We start from the raw sequence: 21,952 nt of genomic DNA on the forward strand, positions 1-21,952 counted from the left end.
CTTATATTTTAGAAGATTCTTGAGAAGTTCAACTTGTATTACATAATGTGTTTCTGTACTGGAATTGCCGGGGAATAGTTGTGCAGAGAACATAATGGAATATTACTAAATTAATTTAGATGAAGGATGCACGCGATTTGGTTTTTAAATGAAACAGAAACTTGCAATTTTAAGAGTAATTTTTGTTTAAAAGCCCAGGCTGTTCAAAAAATGTCTGTATTATGTAGATAAACTAGTGTCAGCATTCTAACTAAGAATGCTACTTAGCTATACCCGAGTCTTATAAAGCATAATGATGTCCTGAAAGAATGAAAATAGAAAACCAGAAATTCTTATCAGAAATTTATTTAATGTAGGTGTATTTGAACCATAGTACAAAAGAGCTGTTCATGATTTTTCATGTTCCTTGTGGACTTGATTTCTATTTCTCCATATTCAATTAAAAACTTTTTTTTTTTTCTGTTTGTAACAAACACAGTGATACAACTCATTTTTGGGGCTGACCCAGTTAATGTTCTTTTTTTAACTACTTTTGCTACAGCATGACAGCTTGCCACTTAGATCTCCAGAAGTTCTCTCCGTGACGCTTAATGAACAATTCTTCCAAGTGGCCTGAGTGATAGCTATGAGACCATAAGATGTAATATTACCATATCCTCAGAGTATAATGAAGGTTTCCAAAAATCAAGAAGTACATTAAAATTAGGGATAAAGCATATGTAAATGACAGAAAGAAAAATTTTGTAGATTTGAAGACTAGATAGGCAGTCTGATTCACAACCAGTATATTTTCTGCTTTTTGTGGTATTCTTATCACATCATATTGGTCTAGGTCAGGGAGTCTTTGCTTGGTTCAATCTAACTCGGCAATTCCCAAAGAATTAATTGTCAAATCCTGCACCAGTGATGGGTTGGCATAAGGGTAATTTGATGCCTTTCTGATTCTCAAGCCTGTAGTGTCATTTCTATTTTTTTTGTTAATTTCCTCTCTGAGAACATTATTTTTCTTCCCTAGGTGCATTTTTTAATTTTTTTTTTGTCCTCTGAATATATGCTTTCTTTTGTCTGATATGTCCCAAAATATATTTTATCTATAAATCTACTCTATGTATATACTTTTCTACCTCATTGTTTACCCCTGTGACATAAAGAAGGTGACAACCAGTACATCTGTCAGGAAAGCACACAATCAGATCTGCAACAAAACGTAGTTCTATCAAAAAAAGCAGATGCATAGAATACGTTATATTTCACCAGTGGGAAGAAATGCTGATCTTTTGTTGGAAATAGCTATTCATAATGCAAAAATTTCCCTTAATTTTGATAGATAGTATTTTAAATACTGCTGTACTCAATTACAGTTGAGTAAAGGTTAATTTTTTCCTCACTGTTGCTATCCAGTGTATTGTCCAGCATCCCAGAGAAGTTTTAAATCCATCTATGTAGCTTATCTCCAAAGCTAAAATACTAATTGATAACTGGTACTTATTTCTTTCAGAATGAATTATTGTCACTAATGCTGCTCGCTGGGTTACGGGGTGTCCCCAGCAGAGCTGCATAGAAGCCGGATAGCTCAGCCTTGCTTTGGCATGGCCTGTCTGAGTTCCCAAGCAGCTCCCAGCTGTAGGCTACCTTAGCAAGCTTGAGTGATATCAGCTCTTTAGTGATTATCAGCTCCTTTGTGATTTCAGCTCTTAGCTTGCTAGGTGCCGCAGGCAGACGCAAGGCGAGAGAGTAGAAAAGCCGTGTGAGGTTCCACAGGGAAGTCTTTCTTGCTCTTCTGCGAAGGTTCTCAGTGACAGCTCTTCTGCCAAACTGGGCAGAAGTAGGGGTTTATGTAGAGTATAGGGGAATTGGAAATTGTCCAATCGTAAGGGTTAAAGGAGTGACCTGTAGTCTTACAGAGAGATAAGGAAGGCTCCGAAGGCGGAAGACAGGGGCTTCTAAGGTCCAGTCATCATGACTTGGCATTTCCTATCTTAGGCTGCTGAACACCAGGGAGGCCTTGCAGGCCCTGGGCCTGCTACATATAACGTTTGGGCACATCACAGCAGTAAGGTATCCAAGATTGACTGAGTCTATGGAGTGGAGTTAGTACAACAGTTAGTCATGAAACAGCCTAAAATATGTCCATGTTAATACCATATGCGCATACACTTTTTATAAATTTTGCTAAGTACTTCAAATAAATATATTTCCTAAAAACATAAAATATTTCTGTTTGCATCTTGCTCCACATCTTGTATCTTGCCATTTTTCTGAAAAACACAAAATCATTCCAAAAGAAATATATCAGTATATAAAAATCAGTCTTTGTACCAAAACCACTACAGTATTGATCCCTTTTCCACTATCTGAGGGAAAAATACAGGGGAAACATGGATTTCTGTAGTGTCCTCAGGATTCTGCATTTTGAAAAATGGAGTTTCAAGTGAAATTTCTTGGCTGAATAGGACTTGCTTCTCACTTCCACTTGCCTTTCATTGCATTGCTTTCATTCTGTGGGAAGTCTTAATTGTGGCTGACGGAGAGGGGAAAAAACCTAGGTCTCAAATTATAACGGTACTCATAATTTACAATTAACAGCATAAATTTCACTCAAAAGCTTGGTAGAATCTGTTGAAATGCTTATGATGCTTGTGTGAAGTGTCCATTCTATGAAGCATCACTTGGCAAAGAGATGAGAGCATTTTGCATTGCTCTCAGATTCAGAAGGGCCCAGAATCTAAAGCACATTACAGTAATCTGTTCAAGCACTAGCTCAAGGCAGGGGTTATTGTCACAAGGAGTGAAACCAAACATGTATTGTGCACCCAGCCATCACTTGCTTTTTCAGAGTAATGCAGGATCTATCAAAACCTTCTACCTCCCCAGCCATTTGAGAATGGCAGTTGTGTCATTCCATCACAGCTCCCAATATAATTTGAATGGGGGATTCTGTTGCTTTTCCTGCTAACCTGATCTCTGCTTTGCTTGGCTTAAGTTGCTTCTCAACAAATCTTTTTCTGAGGCCCAAGTTTGTCTTGAAATTGAACAATTTGTTGTGCTTGCTAAAGAAGCCCTTTCGATAAAAATAGGACTTATATTTCCCCCTGCCCTAATTTGTTATTGCAAGGTTTTTCTATCCTGGATTGTAGTTGAGATCCAGTTAAAAAATCCACTACATATCATAATAAGTGACCTTGAAGGTGTACTTAATTTGTTTGAGTTTCTTTTTCATATTTTCTTACTGAATTATAGGTGCTTTGAGATTAACATATAACAGCAAAAAAAAAAAAAAATTAAGCCAGAAGAGCATTTATGTTCATGATTATAAGCCCTCTACCTTAAATCACTTATGTAACTTGATGACAGTTGTTTCATGCTTGCTGTGTTACATGTCTGGCTTTATGATTATTCCATTAAGACACTCATTCAAACATAAGAGAAAAATTGAAGCATTTCTTTTTAAAAATCTGCATCTTTGGGTGCTAGGAATGAAAATCAGTGTTCCAGCCTTACCTGGTCCTTTATAGCACCATTATAACTTCTGAAATTTCAGTAAAATTATGTGTAGTGCTTGATTTTTAAATGACCATGATAATTTTTACTGGGCTATGTCAAAAGTAGTGACCAGAACCATTCTGTTCAGAATACCATCAGCAGAATACCACTTCAGGTGACAGGCCATCTGACAGGGAAAAGTTCTGATGGAATGAGAAAAGTGTAGAGGCCTTAATTTCACTGGCACATAAGCAAACCTGAAAATATTTTACACCTGCTTTGATGATATACAGAAGTTATCTTTAGCTTAAGACCATCAAGAGACGTATGAGGACAACTGGACTCAAGTAAGCACTCAGATTCAAGATTTCTGCTTTTTCTCCACCTGACAGACGATCTTAGGCATATGGCATTCTCATCCTATAACTCAGTTCTCATATTTGTGGAAGAGAAATAAGAACATACAGCTAATTTGCTAAATTGTAAAAAAGCAGACCTGATCCCCATGTTCACTCTCTTTGGTACTGCAGTATCTGCATTTGTTACAGCCAAAGGAAAAAGTGGAGGATGAATACCCTGTTCTGGAGATGCAGGAGATGTTCAGGACTGTTTGCATCAGGACTCTTTTAGAGATGTGTAAAAGCTGGGATGGTTTTAACAGGGAAAATTCTGTATATGCTTTTTTTTTATGTTTTACATTTACTGCCATGAATATTCTGAATTCTCTGAAGCAAGTATTTCAGATTTCTTTGGGGTAAGTTATGGGAATGAAGACTTACTGGGTTTGTAGATTTTCTTGTTTATTTCTTTTGCAATCACAACCTCTGAATTATGCTGGTCATGTTTAGGTGTTTGATTCAGAAAAATAAATAAAGTTTGACCCAGCAGTATATAGTGTCTTCTGTTTTGTCAAGGCCAGCATGCTTCTTTAAAATATTCAGCACATTTTCTTGCTGAGAGCAAAGGCATAACTCTATCCATATCTGTCTCAATAAGCTTGACTGAATTTTAATTTTTTTAATAATTATACATTTTGATTCAAATAACAACTACCAATTAGGTCTGTTGTGCTAAGCAATGCATAAGCATGTGGTAAGAGGTTGTACCTGAGTCACAGAATGAATTATCTAGATACTTACCATAATCAACATGAATATAGATTGTATTAGTATAATGCTCAGTGGTTTCTTATGTCAGACAGGGTCCAACATTATTGCAGAATTAGAGTGATTTCCTAGTGGTACAAAATGCTGTGAGAGAGAGTATTTGACAGCAATTTACTTGTTACTGTTGGTTTTTATTTATATATATGAAATATGTAAATACAGAATAATCGGCCTCACTATATATATGTATATATATATATGTGTGTATTTTGAGGGATATTGGCAATTTCATAGATTTGGCTATAATTTAAATAATAAATGCTTTAATAATTTTCCTATTCTTGATTTATTTTCTATTTTTTACTGTTTTCTTATTCTTTTGTCTTTTTTTTTAACTAGTCAAATTATTTGCCAGAAAAACTCCAGAAAATATATTTTATACATTTTTATCCATATTTGTTCTTCCTCTTCAATCAGTAGCTGCTGCAAAACAGTATTATCTTATGACAACTACGCATGCATAATTTCCAAAGTTAACTGTCTGGTAGGGCTCTGTTGCTCTTCAGTGATCTGCTAGCCCACTCAGAATTTTATGTTCCTGAGCAGCAGCCATGTTAAGCTATTTCTAACTGAGATGAAGAGGGAGACAGGAAAAATAATCTTTGATGGAGGCACAAAGAAAGTTTCAATAGAAAATAGGGATCCTCACAATAAATGCTTGGAGCAGGGAGATATCAGCCAGATAGGGATGGTTTTATGTTTGAAATAATGCACTTTAAAAGTAAGTTTGATGATTTAACTACAAAAATACTCCCTGTCCTTCTCTCTTTGTAGGAAAGTGGCATCTTGGAATGAACTGTGAAAGCAGTAATGACTTCTGTCACCACCCCTTCAGTCATGGATTTGATTACTTTTATGGCCTTCCCGTGACCAATTTTAGAGACTGCAAACCTGGCCAAGGCAGTGTATTTTTAAAAGGTGTTCAGAAAGGCCTTGTCATCCCAATCCAAATCACTGGAATTGCCCTTGTGTCTTTGGCAGTAGTGCAGTACATTGGTCTTCTCAAAGTACCCTTCCAAGCATTGGGTTATTTCTTGCTAATAGTCACAATTTCACTTGCAGTTTTGATTTTTTTCTTCTATCATTTTCGACAATTAAACTGCTTTTTAATGAGGGACCATCAGATTATCCAGCAGCCACTGTCCTATGAGAACCTTACTCAGAGGCTGACAAAAGAAGCCATGAAGTTTATTGAAAGGTAGGTTTAACTGTGTTGTAAGGTTACATTGGCATCTCATGATGACAGTGCTTCTGAAAATAAGAAAAAAGTGAGCTGGTGGGCACAGAGAATATGTTGTTATATGTGATTGTAATTTTTTTCCTTTAAAAGATGGCGTTAATCTTGTTGGTAGGAATGATTGCTTGGTTTCCTCCTATCAGGTATGTAATTAATTTCTCTGTATAAAGGGAAATGTTTTATTCCTAAGAATTTCATGTAACTTGAAATATTAAGAAATTTTGGTGGTGTGACAATTCTGTGAAAACACAATGCAGAATCATAATTCATGACTTTTCTGGAATGGGGAGATGTTCTTCATCTTTGAGTTAATGCATCCATTAAAAGGCATTCATATGGCTAATTTTTTGAGATACTGGCATTTTAGATGACTCCACTTTTATAACAGTAATTTTGAAAAGACTTGATTTTCTGAAATTAGGGTGCTAGCTTCTGCACCTGGGACAGAATAACCCCAGGCGCCAGGACAGGCTGGGAATGACCTGCTGGAAAGCAGCTGTGTGGAGAAGGACCTGGGAGTGCTGGTGGACAACCATCTGTCCATGAGCCAGCAGTGTGTCCTGGGGGCCAAGAAAGCCAATGGGATCCTGGGGGGCACTGGGAGAGCACTTCCAGCAGGGAGGTGATCCTGCCCCTCTGCTCAGCCCTGGTGAGGCCACATCTGAAGTGTTGTGTCCATCTCCGGCATCCTGAGGACAAGATAGACATAGAGCTCCTGGAGCAGGTCCAGCAGAGGACAATAAAGTTAATTCAGGGATTAGAGTATCTCTCTTATGAGGAAAGACTGAGATATCTGGGCCTGTTCAGCCTGAAGAAGAGACAGCTGAGAGAGAATCTTGTCACTGTACATAAGTATCTGCAGGGAGGTTTCGAGGACAGAGCCAGGCTCTGCTTGGTGGTGCCAAGCAATAGGACAAGAGGCAATGGTCAAAAGCTGATGCACAGGGAGTTCCAGTTGAATATGAGGAAGAACTTCTTTCCTGTTCAGGTGACAGCGCCCTGGAACAGTTAACCAGAGGGGTTTTGTAGTCTCCCTCGCTGGCGATATTTAAGAACTGTCTGGACGCAATCCTGTGCTGTGTTGTCTGGGATGACCCTGAGGGAGGTTGGGCCAGATGATCCCACTATTGTCCCTTACAACTTTACCCATTCTGTATTCTGTGGTTCTGTGAAACAAACAAGTGTTTTGAAACAGTGTTTTTAATAGCCGTCATATTGGGCCACCTAAACATTGGATTTACAAAACCATCCTAAGTCATGGTTCATTTTTGCTAGGTCAGTTACTTTGCCATAATTGTCACCAAAGGGCTCTTAAAGGGATTAAGTCAAAAAAGTATACATTTGTATATTCTAAAATAGAAATTAATGTATGTACAGGAAAAATATTTGATCAATTTAATTTCTGGGAAAAAATATGGGTATGTATTTTTCTCCACCACTTTTGATACAATTTGCAGCATTTTTAAAAATACTAAATCAAGACAAAATCATATTCTAAGACATAGAATTACTGTTATCCTGAATTTCTATTCTACATCCCTGAATTACTGTTCTTTGTAGCATTAGTTTCTGTGAATACATGCAAATGGTGTCATTGCTGGATGAAAACATGTACAGGGAATCTGCAGCTAAATTTTGTAGACTTAATGACTCTACAGAGCAGCTGCTTCTAGCTGTTAGCAAAAAAAAAAGTTTATCTAAAGACTTGATCTCATACTGCAGTTTTTTATCATTTCCATCCTTATGAATATTTTATGTGGCCATTTTTACATATTATACTGAAAAAATGTTTTTTATAACAAATTTCCTTAAATGAGTAAGCGTTCCCAACAATCAACATTTTCATAAGTATTTATAAATTAACTCAACCATGTTTATTTCCTCTTGGTGATGGGGATAGATATAAGAATGCCTGCTCAGATACATTGTAACTTATTTAACAGTGAAGTACTTTGTTATTTCAAACACATGAACAAAAACATTAAAAATTGTTAAGAGATTACTTGCTTAGTGAGTAAGCATTTTGTGATTTCAAAAGACTCTCAAATATATTAACTATTTGCTGGTATATTCTTCCACTATTTGCAAGTATATAAAGTGCCTGTAGTGATACTGTTTTGGGTATCTATGAATGTTTCACTAATTTCAATGCCATGACAATAAAATGATTGCCTCAAAATAGGCGAGTTCAGGATGGAAATCGATGGTAGAAAGCTAGTAACTGTTTTAACTGTATTAATATGTGTAATGTGCACAGTGTTACCATGTAGATTAGTGTTGTTGTTTGACCCCAGTGTTTAGAGCTGGCAAAATAATGTATAATCTAAGTCAGCATAGCTTTGTTGACCTAGCTAGAGGTAAGTGACTTTACATCATTTAGTCACTTGGCCCCAAATGTCAGTGTAGTTTTCAGACAACACTGATGTTAAATTGAAGTCAAGGTTAATAGCACATATTCATAATTTACAACAAACTTTGTTACAGGAGTGTTGCAATTACAGTGAGAATTATAACCCAGACTCTTCATAGTCAATGTTATATTAGAGAATATCCAAACATGTTAAATTATTGAGAAGCAATTAGGGCATTTGAGCAGTCTTAACTGTGCCCTTTAATGAACGCACATGTGAAGTATATGACCATAAACTTTACTCCTGGGGATATGAGCAATTGGATTAATATTCACTGAACTGATCTGCCCCATGTGTTAGTGTGAGCAACAAAACCAATATTTGCTTTGACACACTAGTTCTGACATGATAGAGTTCATACCTGTTAACTCCAGAGCACCAGTAGACCATTGCTTTTATGACTAATCCAATGACTTTGGCCATCTGTAGGTGAATGGCCACCAAGAGGTAACCAGGTTGAGAAGTGAAGGGCCACAAGGTTTTTAAAAGTCACAGTGCTTGACAGTCATTCCAGTTCTTTCAGCCCTTTAGCCACATGTTTGAACATTGAACTTGTCACACAGGCTCCTTTTCTTCAGCTGATGCATTAAGTACCAAACTCAGTCATGTACACTGTTAATCCTTGTGTACAATTATATCTGAGTGCAAACAATCCTGAAGTTAAAGAATTCAAGCCTTCACCTTACCTGGTGCTGAATACACATTTCATCATCAAACTAAAAATTATCAGATATCATGTGTCTTTTAGTTGGTTAAATAACTTTATAATAAATATATGATGAAGCTCCAGTCTTCACCAGCACTGATATTTTCTGTAAAGCTTTTTTATGCTATATTTATATGCAATGTATATGAACATATAATAATTTTCCAATGTTTTATCTATGTAAGTTTATTTACCTATTGCCTTTATTACCTTTAGAAGTTCTTCAGAGTTCAGGTGATGGACTTCCAGACATTCTCTTTTCTAGCTATTTCTCAGTAATTTTCAGATTTGTGACTTGTATAAACATCAAATTCTTCAGAAGGAATAGGCAAAGAAGGAGAGGCAGTGGGTTAGACCTTTATGTTAAAGAGTGTTTTGATTATCCAGAGTTTATTGATGGCAGTGATAAATTTGAGTGCTTATGGGTAAGAATCAGGGGATAGGCCAACAAGGTAGATACCAAGGTGGGAGCATGTCACGGACCACCCAGACAGGATGAAGAGGAAGACAAAATATTCTGTAAGCAGCTGGGAGAAGTCTCACAGTTCCTGGCCTTTGTTCATGTGGGGGACTTCAGCTTACCAGGGCTGGAAATGCAGTGCAGTGGACAGGAAACTGTAAGTGGTTTGTGGAGTGTATGGAAGGCAACTTCCTGACGTAGCTGATGAGTGAACCAACCTGGGGAGGGGCCCTGCTGAACCTGCTCTCTGTGAAAAGAAACAGGGAAAGATTGGTGTGTGCTATGGTGGCTGGGGGCTGTTTGGGCACAGAGACCACAAAATGAGAGTTTGTGATTCCTAGCAAAATAAGGAGAGAGGTCTTCCAGAACTACTACCTCAGACTGCTGGATGGCCGATTTTGGCCTGTGATTCCATATAATCATTAGAATTTGTATTTTTAGAGTCTTAAAATGTCTTCATAGTGTACAGCTGTGTGCTGTTGTGCTTACTTTGGTCTGGTTTTTGGAAAGGTGAAGTTGTATTTTATTTTCCTTAGTCCAGTGTGTGCATATTACAATTTTAGTTTGTTCCTTAATAGACTGAAAGAGAGAAAATACAAAATTCAATGCCCAAAAATGGCACTGGGGAAAAATGGATGCAATTACAGGTGTCAGATCTGGTGTGTGAAAACAGGGAGTAGTTTAGTTGCTTACCCTAATTGGAAGTGGGCAGGTCAGCTCTGTGTATGTTAATTCTAATTGCCTTTTCCTGAGAGGAAGTGTGTTTACATGTTGTAAACCTAACAGAATGCTCTCTTGGTATTACAATGTATTTGAAAGTCAAATGGATGCTACTTATTTCATGTTATATTCAATGTAGTTGTCACTCATACATCTTCAGCATGCCTTTCAATGACCAGCTGCACAGAAAATCCAGTTTTGCAAAATGCCAGGGTCTGTTTTCTAGCATATCAGAAATTAACAACACAAAAATGCCACTCTGTGATACAGAATATCTCTCTGAGAAATTTCTATACCTGATCACATGTAATAATAATATTTTTTAAAAGTCTAATGAAATCTAGTTTCTGGAAAACAGTACTAAATACTAACATTATTATATTTAAAAGCTGTGGTTAAGGTGAATTTGAGGAATCTACTTGCCTAATTTTACCAGTCATAGATTGCATAAGCATAATGTTCAACATTTTATAACAGGTAATAAATTGTAAATTTTTTCATTATCTATTCTATTTTAGTCCTTGAAACACTGTTGCAACACCTATTCAATTTTTTTGGTATCTGCTGTAGCAGACTGTGGTTTAGAGTTTTTCCATGCATCACTAGGTTTCAAGATCTAGCAGTTGTCATGTTGTACTGAAGTTACAGTTCTCAAATCCACTATTTTTTATGAATCCTACAAGAATATTCCTTATAGTGTACAGGAAAATAAAAATTATAGAGAAGAATTTGTGTATCTCTGTACACATATAATGTATATGTGCACATATATTAAAAAATGTAGTAACTTATAAGCTCCAGCAACTTTAGATCTTCATGTGTTTTCTCTCAGACCTCTGATTATGCCTTTTGAAAAAGAAGGTAACAGGAAGAGTATGTGGGTTCATATAGGGCTTTACCAAATCTTTAAATCATTTAAGAATGATTAGGATATTCACTAGTTCTGCAATGAGGGGCAGACTGAATGGTCAATGGAACACTTCTAAAACAGAAGTAGATCTGTATACTGGACTCCAAAGCTTTGTGGATGAGAGGGTTTAGTAATGAGTTTAATTTGTACTAGATGATTTTTTTTTTCTCCATGCTTACAAAATGTTCTTTAGGAGGGGGAGAAAAAAGGTTATATAGAAAGGAAATAAAAAACATATGTGTATTGTTTACCTTAAGTATTTAAAGGAAGCAATGAAGACATGAAATTGGAAAAGTAGAAGTGTCTTATCTATTGGCATGGAAGAATTATTTAAAAAATGCTGATAAAGTGATAACAAATTCTACTTTTAATATCTACTAGAAAGAGTCAGATTTCATAGATGTACATTTTTCCTCCTCTCTCTGTTACATTTTCAACACCTTTTATGGTTCTTATAAGTTATCCCCCAGTAGTCTGGAATTCTCTTTCTGATTTTGAAAAAAATCAAAAACATGACATCTGTATTTGAAGGTGTATATTTTAAAAGAGCAGGACAGAAACATTCATTCATAAATTCATTCAGACTAACAAGAATTTTAGCACTGGTAGCAGTCAGAACAAAACAAAATCCAGCATATAGAACAGTCCTGCTTTTGTACAACTGAGCCAAAATTTGGCCTTTCCTCCTGCAAGAACAAGAAGATTTAATGCAGTGTATTCATCCGCTGCTATCACAAAGAGCGCTGTCTTACTGGTGATCTAATGTGGAAGTAGAGGAGGCGTCCATGGGGAATAAGCGCTAATTAATTTATCCGCTGGGGGGATACTGGATAAGAACATTTTTAGTAAAAGGAAAATTACAGGAAAGGAAATGTTATGTTTCTATCTGCTTGTGTTGATGCAGGGTTGATTCACCTGGAGTACTGCGTCTAGGTGTAAGGTGCTCAGCACAAGAAAGATGTAGACCTCTTACAGTGGGTCCAGAGGAGGATGAAGAAGATGATCAATGGGATGAAGCTCATTTCCTATGAGGACAGGCTCAAAGAGCTGTTCAGCATGGAGAAGAGAAGGCTCAAGAGAGACCTCACTGTGGCCTTCCAGTACCTTGAGGGGGCTTTTAAAAGGAGGGAGAACGAATTTTTATAAGGACAGATAGTGACAGGTAATAGTTTTAAACTGGAAAGGGGCAGGTTTAGATGAGGTATTATGAAGAAATTCATTACTCTGAGGGTGATGAAGCACTGGAACAGGTAGAGCACTTGCAGATGCCCCATCCCTGGAAGTGTTCAAGGATTACCTGCTGGTCATGCTGGTTTTGTTGAGGCCTGGGTTACAGTTGGCTTTAGTGACTGCAAGTGCATATTTTGCTAGCTACTTTGGAGCTTCTTGTCAACCAACACCCCCAAGTCTTTCTCAGATCTATTCCCAATCTATTCTTCATCCAGCCTGCATTTGTGTTTGGGATTGACATAACTCAGGTGCAGGCCTTTGCCCTTGGCTTTGTTGAACTTCATTAAATTTTCATGGGCCGAACTCTGGAGCTTGTCCAGGTACCTCTGGGTGGTGTTCCTTCCCTGCAATGTGTCAACTGTGCCACTTAAGTGCATGGAAAAGCAAACAATTGCCCAAGGAGTTTTCAAAGCAGCAAGCATTTTGAGCATATTTGCAGGAAAAAAGTTAAAGACTTGTGTTTGAAGCACAAAGTCAGATTAGTTTTAATTGCTCTCTCACGCACTTTGAAGCTGTTTTTTATAGCTCAAGCCTGAGCTGAATCCTTGAGTAATATAAAGACACCTCACTATAAAAAAGGAGAACCTGGTACTTTGCAGTCCAGACGAGTCACCAGCAATGTGATGCTTTAAGACGTTTTCAAGATCCATTAAAAACACCCTGAAGAGTATCTTATGTCAGATGTATGTAATCTCTCTAGCTACTCGATAAATTGAAAAAAAACTTTGTGACTCATGTGAGGTTAAAAAAGTCTCAAATCTTTTGAAAAGGAGATTCTCTGTGTTTGGGCTGTGTAAAAGATATGGAAATATATTTTTGAAAGAGCTGCTTTTGAAGTGGTTCAGGAGTTAAGCTGTTATTGTCAAATTTCTCTCCTGCCTACTAGCTGGTATTGTCATTCCATTTTCAAGGTCAGAGTAAAGGTATTTAGTCATGATTCTCCTCAAAGTGTTTTGGCAGGAGATAAATAGCTGCCTCTGATCTTTTATTGGATATTAATAGGTGAGACACTTCTCCACCCGACAGCAAGCTGTCAATCAAAAGCTGTCAATTTTAGTTGGAAAAAAGAGAATGATGTAGTGCCCTTCCATATCATTCATTGATTTGATGATTCTTCATGAAAGGTAGATCTTTCTGTGAGTTCAACAAACAAAACCAACTTGAATTATAACATTTTGAAAATAGCATTTGGAGTGGAAGCTATTGATACTTTTAGCAAAGCAAGTAGGCAGTTATGAGAATGCAGTGTCTCTATGGCATTAGAACAAGGTAGTTTGCATGAAAACTAAATATAGCCTGCAGTGTTACAAGTACAAAATAATTTTTGTGGTGTTTTACTCTAGAATTTATATGTTAATCTCAATTCAGTGAACTGTGTTAAAGGAAAAAGTCAACAATAATCCCAGGCATTAAAAAATGCAAGTTGTAAAACAATAATTATCTGCCTTGCAGTAAAGTTCTCTAGTGAAAGGTCAGTATTACATTTATGTATGTATTAAATAATTTAAAGTATATTTTTATAAATTAAATACATTTTAAGTATATGTCCTTTTTTTTACTTCAATTGGTGATATTTTCAGCCTTTTTCATTGACTCAGGGATCTCTTGTTATTTGTTGCTAAAATTGTGAAAAGTTCTCACATATATGACCTTTCAAATAGCAACAAACAACTTCATGGAAAGTCTATCTTTTATGAAAAACATGTCTTAAATGTTTTGGATCAGTACTTTATATTAATAAAGTAATACAGGTGTTATGCACAAATGTTTGTAAGAGAATGAAAATATTTTTTAATTCATCTTCCACATGAAGGATTTTTTTTTTCTTCTGGGTTCCCTAAAAAATGAGAATTTTTTTAATGAAGAAAAATCCCCATCAGAAACACACTTATCAAGTGAGCAATACGGATAAAAATTTCCCATTCTGTGTTTACTACTGTGTATGTCAGTAGAAAAAAACCTTTAATCGTGCAAATTGTGAAAAAAACAGATCCAACTAAGGAGAGAGGAAAAATGGATCATAAATATAGTAGATTAAACTTAATTATTTTTCTTTAAGAGGAAAGTATTGATATCATATTAATCTCTTCTAGTAAAAAACTTTGTTTTCAAGTTCTACATGTTGGATTTTTTGTTAATTTTAAAGAAGTGTTTTTTATGGGCATGCCTGTATTGAGGCTCCTCTCTTTAAAGGGTGGATGAACCAACTGCTTGAGGAAATACAGAGTCTCCGTTTGATGTTGATGTGAATCACGGGTATTATCCACCACAGCTTGGTGAGGGAAAATATGATAAATAAAACTAAAAGTAGTCTGCAATTAGCTGTGTGCTTTAAGGTGAGATCCTGACAAGTTTTGTGGGTAGTGCTTTTGTGGTTCAGCTGATATTTACAATATGCATAATGTACTGGAAGTGCTGTTAGAGCATATAGCAGTAAATTTGGCTAGTACGGCGCAATTTTAAGTAAAGTAGTATAAATAATGCATAGGGAGAAGTACTTGTTTGAGCTGTGCTTTCACAGCCTGCTGGAATTGATCATAAATATCGTGTTGACAGATCACATGAACAGCAAAATTTACAGAGAGTCTATTGCACTCTTTCTTCTGTATCTGTTTAGGAAATACAAGACAATGGAGACTGTTCATTACTCTGAGAACAAAAAGTTTTATGTTGGTATGACTTTGAGGTTTTTTAGAGTCATATGCATACACATACAGAGCTTTAAAAGAAAAGAGGTGTGGTAATATACCTTAGTCCTGAATAAAGACCCAGGTTCTCATTACAGTTTGGTTGATCAGCTTCCATTTGACTTTGTGAGGAAGGAAATTGTGTTTCACATGGATATGTAGTGCTGAGGGTATGTTTTTGAGCAGAAATTGTATTCAGGTATTTAAAAATATACTTGTAAAATGTAGAGAGGTGTTTGTATTCAGAAATTGTTAGATTCCTGCCTTTGAACAATTCCTTTTTCAATATATATCACAAATAGTATTTAGATAGATTTTGTCATTTATTTTTGCTTTCAATTCAGTAAAAGAGTGGCATTTTTACTAGGTGTGTGTTTATTCCGAATTATCCTGTAATCAGTTACATTATTCCTTTTCACCTTTTTTTTTTCTTGTTTTGGTGTTTGTTTTTTTGAGGGGGGACAGGGAGCCTTTTTTAAAAAACTCTATTGAAGAAAGATTTATTTGTAGAAAACTTATTATAAAATACTCTAAGAGTGTGCGGTTTTGTTTTGTTTTGTTTTGTTTTCCAGGAATACTGATACACCTTTTCTTCTTTTCCTGTCTTATCTTCATGTCCATACTGCTCTGTATGCTTCAGAAAATTTCAAAGGAAAAAGCAAGCATGGTTTATATGGTGATGCAGTGGAGGAAATGGACTGGAGTGTAGGTATGTTACATTTGCTTCTAACAGCAGTGGAATGAATTCATGATGAATTATGTTCATGTTCACCAAATTGAGACCAGCAATTTGTGTCTTTAGTATACCTGTCATACTTGTCTTTTATACTTAGGGGAAAGAAACACGATAGAAAGCACAATAACCTGAGCTTTTGCAATATCTACTTTATTGCCAAATTTATTGTGTCCTACAAAAGTAATTCCCCTCTTTGACTGTGAAGGTGGTCTGTACAGCATGGACTTAGCAGAGATGTGGACATCTAACTGTGGACTTTTGAAGCTGAGTAGTTAAATCCAACCCTCTGAGCTTCTGAGTACATCTCTCATATTCCGATTATCCTTATAAAACAATCTGTTATTTTAAAAAGTGACCATATGATATCAGGATCAAAATATTTTAAAATTAAGTATATCATATGCACTGTTGACAAAACTAATTTGCTATTTTTTTCAGTGAGTTCTCTGAATTACTGAAATTACTAAGATGAGGTCCACTTCTGTTTATGAAGAATAGTCCAAAAAAATGAATTTGCCTTTCAGAGCCTTCCATTTTCTCTGAGACTGGAGAAGAATTTGTCCTTAAATCTTTCAACAGGCTTCCTGTATGTCTAGGTGTTTAGAAGTGTTTCTCTGATTCCAGTGATAATCACCTGTGAAAATAAGTAACAGTACATATTTGTAAATAATCATATGGTAGAATAGCAGTATTGTAGGCGTTAAAGATGATTTTATGGTCCTCCTCCCTGTATACCCCAAGTTGATTCTCTTCTCAGTACAAGTCAATGCAAATTGGCTTTCTTCAAGAAAACTTTCTGACTGAATTGCTATAAACAGATATTTAGCTTTGGTGCCTACATAAATTATGCCAGCATGAGCAGTTAAACATGTGTTCTTTGCATATTTTGCATCAAGAAGTCTAGTTGCAGAAACAGTGGGCAAAAGGCAGCACAGCATACGTAGTGATTTGTAACGTACTTATTGCACTATTTACAGGAATGGGGAAAACCGTTGGGAGAAACTGTAATGTGCTTAGGAAGGGTTTTCAATGTAGGAGACAACAGAACAATACTCTTTCGTAAGTCATGTTTTGTAAACAGAGAGCAGGTTTTGTTTTATTCCTGTTCAATCAACCCTGAATCTTTACCATGTCTATCAATGGCCACCAGCATTTTATCAGTTGGGTACTTGTATTAGGTAAACGAATGTATGTGTTATAATTTCTGTTTGCATCCACATTGTAGCAATCCACTGGGCATTAGCTGGTTTTACTGTCTGTGTTTGATTTCCTGTTTCTTTTTCTGTTGTGCAATATTTACCTTATTCCAGCCTAACTGGTTATTTGCTGCTGCCATTACATATTGCTGTTTCCTTGCTGCCCCAGAGAGTGTCTCTAGGGTTTAAACATCAAGTTGGAGAGCAGGGTAGCTGACATGCTGCTCTTTCAGGCTATTTAGTGATGCAGAGGTGGTAACAGGTTGAAAACCACTGCTCTTTTCCAAAATGACCACAGGCTCTTGGGAGATGTGTCAAAATAAGCCAAGTGTAGGACAGAAGCATGTTATTTAAAAAGCATGCTATTTAAAAAGCTTGGGCGAAATCAGAGATTCAAGTTTAATGGTGATAATATAGGAAATTAGAACATATTTAGAGAAAATACACAAAATTCCTTAGGCATTGTCCTTTTATGCTCATTACAGGAGCATCACAGACAGTAGAGCTAACTTAAACAGGAAACAGATCCACAGATCCACAACTGTCATTTACTAGTATAAAAGTAACAATTTTTTTTTCCAGTTGGTCTCAGTTTTGTAAGTTATGTCTTGTAAGATCTTCTTGATGAGAGATGGCATATTTGCTCCAGGATGTAGAAAATGTGTTTAGTTCCTCTGCTGCTTTCTCCTCCATTATTAGCCTGATGAAAAAAATAAAAGTCATGGCTGTCATTTCCAAATTAATCTGGAAGAATATCTTTTTTTTTTTTTTTCAATTGACGGGAGTACTTAACCTCCACTGAAAAGTCCAGTTTTAATGCATCAGCTATGTCAGATAAAGTAGATTGATTCACTGTTCTGCTGATGTCACTAACCAGTAGGTTCTTGGAAATGCCTCTGAAGATGCTACGGTAGAAAAAGTTTTAAAAAATTGTCTAGAAAAGATGAAAAAGTGGATACTGTGAGCTTTTTAGAAATGGAGGTTTTATCAATTACTTGACAGAAATTAGTATTTATGCATAGATGAATGTAACTTGCAAAACCAGTAAGAACAAGATAGCCCAGATATAACACCATGCTGCAAGACTTTCTAAGTAAAGACAACACAGCATTTGAAGAAAACATGAGTGTATTGAAAACTACATTATAGAACAACATCAGATATCTTTGACCTTTGGTAGGAAAAATACACCAACTGTCACTGAGTTCTAAAAGACATTTACAGTGTTTTGTCCTGACTGAGACATGTTGTGGAAGACCCTTGTGGATGACTTAAAAAAAAAAGGAGTAGAAAAGGAGTAGAAGTTGCAAGTAGAAGTACTACCAGGTACCAGTGATGAAGAAGACATAAAGATTGAACAATGGAATGCAACTGAAATATTATTCCTTATTTGGGAGATCAGATGGAATCAGAAAGACTTTAGGTGCCATTTTCAAGAGAGAAAGCAAAAGCTTTTCTTGTGAGATGGAAAAGTCCACTCAAGACTCAAAATTCTAAATACAAAACAGTTCCATTTTCATTAGTTTATTTATTAAGAATCAATACCAAATTGAACAATTATTCAATTGTAAGGCAATCGTCATGCTAGGAGGAGAAAAGCCCAAAAGACGCATGAATAAATTACTTTGAATATTTCATGTTTGTGGCTTGTTAAACCAATACTGAAGATTATGATTACAATCCACGTCAAAAATCCAAAATACAAAGCCTCTTGATAAGCTTTGGGACCATGTATGTCTGTTGCTTTTTCATACTGATGTATGTATAACAGAATTCAATGTTGAAGGCATTCACAGTTATAATGTCACTGCATGTGTCATGCCTTAGAGAATTATTCTCTGGCTAATAACATTAATTTTCTTTCAATGTAGGCTAAGCACCTTATTAATGATATTAATTATAATTCATATGAGAGCAGATGAAATAATCTTACAGTCTAAAAATGGGAAAAGAAATGATGAATGAATCAATGAATGCACTATCATCCTTTTCTTCCTTCCTCTATTCCCTTCTTTCATTCCTTCATTCCTGATTGAGTATAGGAAGAAAAATGGATATGCTCAGAAATTGGTTTTGATGTAAATTGCATTACAATAATTTAATCCAAAACAGATCACTGCAAAGAGTTTTGGAGCCCCCTGTAGACTTGCATGCAAGCTGTGTGAAGACACTAATCCAACACCACTTTTGCAAATGGCTGGTTATTATTTTGTTAGCAGCAGCAGAACTACATATCAGGTCTTCCTTTGTAGATCAGTCCCAACTGAAAGGCTTAGATGTAACAAAATCTCAGAAATTGTAGTATGTCACAGACTAGGTAAACTGTATAGTGGGGGCCTTGTCTGGATGTCTTTATTATATGAATGTCCTGAAAGCTGAAAAACCTTAACTGCCTCTCTCCCATGATTTTTTGACCTGTCTTAGGATCAAGGTAATATTACAAGAAAGGAAAAGGAAAAGGAAAAGGAAAAGGAAAAGGAAAAGGAAAAGGAAAAGGAAAAGGAAAAGGAAAAGGAAAAGGAAAAGGAAAGGAAAGGAAAGGAAAGGAAAGGAAAGGAAAGGAAAGGAAAGGAAAGGAAAGGAAAGGAAAGGAAAGGAAAGGAATCCCAAAGCATCTTAAATTTAACTTTTGTTTTAAATACCTTAAAAGGTTTTATAGAATTTTATAGGAAGAGTATAGCTCAATATGTTCCAAGTACCAGAGGGATAGAGAGCTATTGACCAGTGTCCTGAAAAGGATTATAAGAAAGACTAGAACATTTTTAAAGAGAAAAACGTGGGAGAGCTGTGGCTGAAGTCCTATTCAGCCTGGAGAAGAGAACATCTTATTGACCTATAGAAATACCTGAAGGAAGAGTGCAAAGAGAATGGGCCTAGGCTCTTCTCATTTGTGCCCAGTGGCAAGAAGAAATGGGCAGAAATTGAAACATGGTTTCCTCTGAACATCAGGGAAAACTTTTTTGCTTTGAAGATGATCACATACTAACACAGGTTGTCATATGGGTGTGAAGTCTGGAGATGGTCCAGGGCTGTAAGTGGCCCTATTTAAGCAACAGGCTTGGGCCTGTAGCTTCCAGAGGTCCAACATCAATCATTCTGTGATTCTGTGAGATGCTGGGAAAAACAAAAAAAATCTGTTCGCTGAAGTCAAATCATATTTGAAACAAAATCAAATATAACCTTTAAAAGTAAATGTAGAGGAACAAAGGAACTCTGAAGCAAACAGAAGCAAGATACTCTCGTGATACTCTCCTCCTCTGCTGTTCTCTAATGTGACTCCACCTGGAGCAATGCATCCAGGTCCAGAGGGAAGCCACAGAAATGGTCAGAGGTCTGGAAACATTCTTCTCTGAAGAAAGGCTGGAAGAGCTGAGGTTCTTTAGCTTGGGAAGCTGAGATTGTTTAGCCTGGGGAGGGAAAGGTTCCAGGGTTATTGCTGCCTTTCAATATAAAAAGGGGGCCTATAAAAAAGGTGGAGAGGGATCTGTTGCCAATGAGTGTCTAGACAAGACCAAGGGCAATGGTTTTAAACGGAAAGAGAGCAGGTTTAGGTTAGCTATTAGAAAGTAATTGTTTGTAATGAGGGCAGTGAGATGCTGGACCAAGTTGTCCAGAGGAGCTGTGGGTCTCCCATCACTGGCTGTATTCAGGGTCAGATTGGACAGGGCTTGGAGCAATGTGGTGGGGAGATGGCTTTGAAAGTCCCTTCCAATCCAAACCATTTTGTGATTCTCTATTACTATAGTGATGGACAAATTTTGAGGATGCTAATGACTTGTTAAGTAGATTTTCCTTACAAGGAAATAATATCCCATTTTTTTTTTTTTTTAAGTAAAAGTAGCTGTGTAATTAAACCTTAGGTATCTGAAGAAATTGAACCTCACACGAGGAACATTTATGACTTCTTGAAGCATGTGCAACACTCTGCAACACAACTCTCTGGGGCGACATGTAGCCTGCACTGAAATGCAGCAAGGCAGATGTAAAGCATACTTTCTTCACTGAGGAAGGGCAGCTGGGGTACAATCTAGTAGGACTGTCCAAAAGTCAGACCACTTTTCAACTGTTTTGTTTTGGTTTTTTTTATTCCACTGTTTTCATTATTAAGAATTTTCTATAAATTCATATCTTCACAAAGCACTTTCAAAGAGGAAGAGAAGGGCAGAAGCCCCACCAAGCCAGCTCCAGACTTTTGTGAAAAACATCTAATTTATTTATTCCCTAATGAGATTTCCTAGTGTTGTAAAAGAGATTATATCAGTAATATGTGCAGGATTAAGCTGTGGCTCCTAATCTCTGCACCACCCAATTGTGAGATGATGAAAACTAAATCCTTACATACCTTTTATCTGATGAATTTGTGCATGTTTAAATAGTTAATACGCTAAGTATGTGAACTTGATCACATCCTCTACTTTTAATCTTTATTCTATTCTGGAATTATGTGAATGAAAGGTCTAAGTGAAAACTATTCCATTTTAATAGAAACTATTTTTAATAACCCCTGTGGCATCTTTCTCTCTTTTTAGTAATAGATATAACAACACTTCATTAGTAAACAAAAATAATGCTTTCAGAAAAAAAAAGTTACTTTGAAAAATTTAATGTATTTAGGAGACAGAAAACTGAACTATGCCCAAAGGACTCATAGGAATTCTTGCTCTGATGAAAGTAACATAGTCTAATGCATTCACAAAGCAAAAAGAAAAAAGAATAAATTTTTTTCCACTTTTTAAAGTCATTGTTTTAAACTTACAATCCTTCAAGCTCTTAAAGTTGACTTATTATTTTTAATTACAAAGTAATTAAAATTTAATTTTAATATTTTTTTCAAGCTATTCTGGCCTGAATTTACATTCCTAGAGGCTGAGTGTTTGGGGTTTTGAGGGCTTTTTTATTTTTCTTTCCAATACTGAGCAGTAACTATCTTCCTTCTGGTAAACAGCATAATATTATTAAATTTCATCAGAAATCAACATTTCTTCTTCTACATAAAGTTGTTACTGGTTG

General features: G+C 36.2%; 1 protein-coding gene across 7 annotated transcripts in view; it reads left to right on the forward strand.

Annotated features, from left to right (window-relative positions):
- Window positions 1-21,952, forward strand: part of STS (steroid sulfatase) — a 111,777-nt gene that overhangs the window by 28,226 nt on the left and 61,599 nt on the right. For all 7 annotated transcript variants that reach the window (XM_038158280.1, XM_038158198.1, XM_038158115.1 and 4 more), the window contains 2 exons: window positions 5,424-5,847; window positions 15,583-15,719. In XM_038158280.1, coding sequence (XP_038014208.1) covers window positions 5,424-5,847; window positions 15,583-15,719 — 561 coding nt within the window. The remainder of the gene's footprint in view (window positions 1-5,423; window positions 5,848-15,582; window positions 15,720-21,952) is intronic.

This window comes from Motacilla alba, chromosome 1 (genome assembly GCF_015832195.1).
Source record: "Motacilla alba alba isolate MOTALB_02 chromosome 1, Motacilla_alba_V1.0_pri, whole genome shotgun sequence".
In the NCBI taxonomy this organism is placed as follows: domain Eukaryota; kingdom Metazoa; phylum Chordata; class Aves; order Passeriformes; family Motacillidae; genus Motacilla; species Motacilla alba.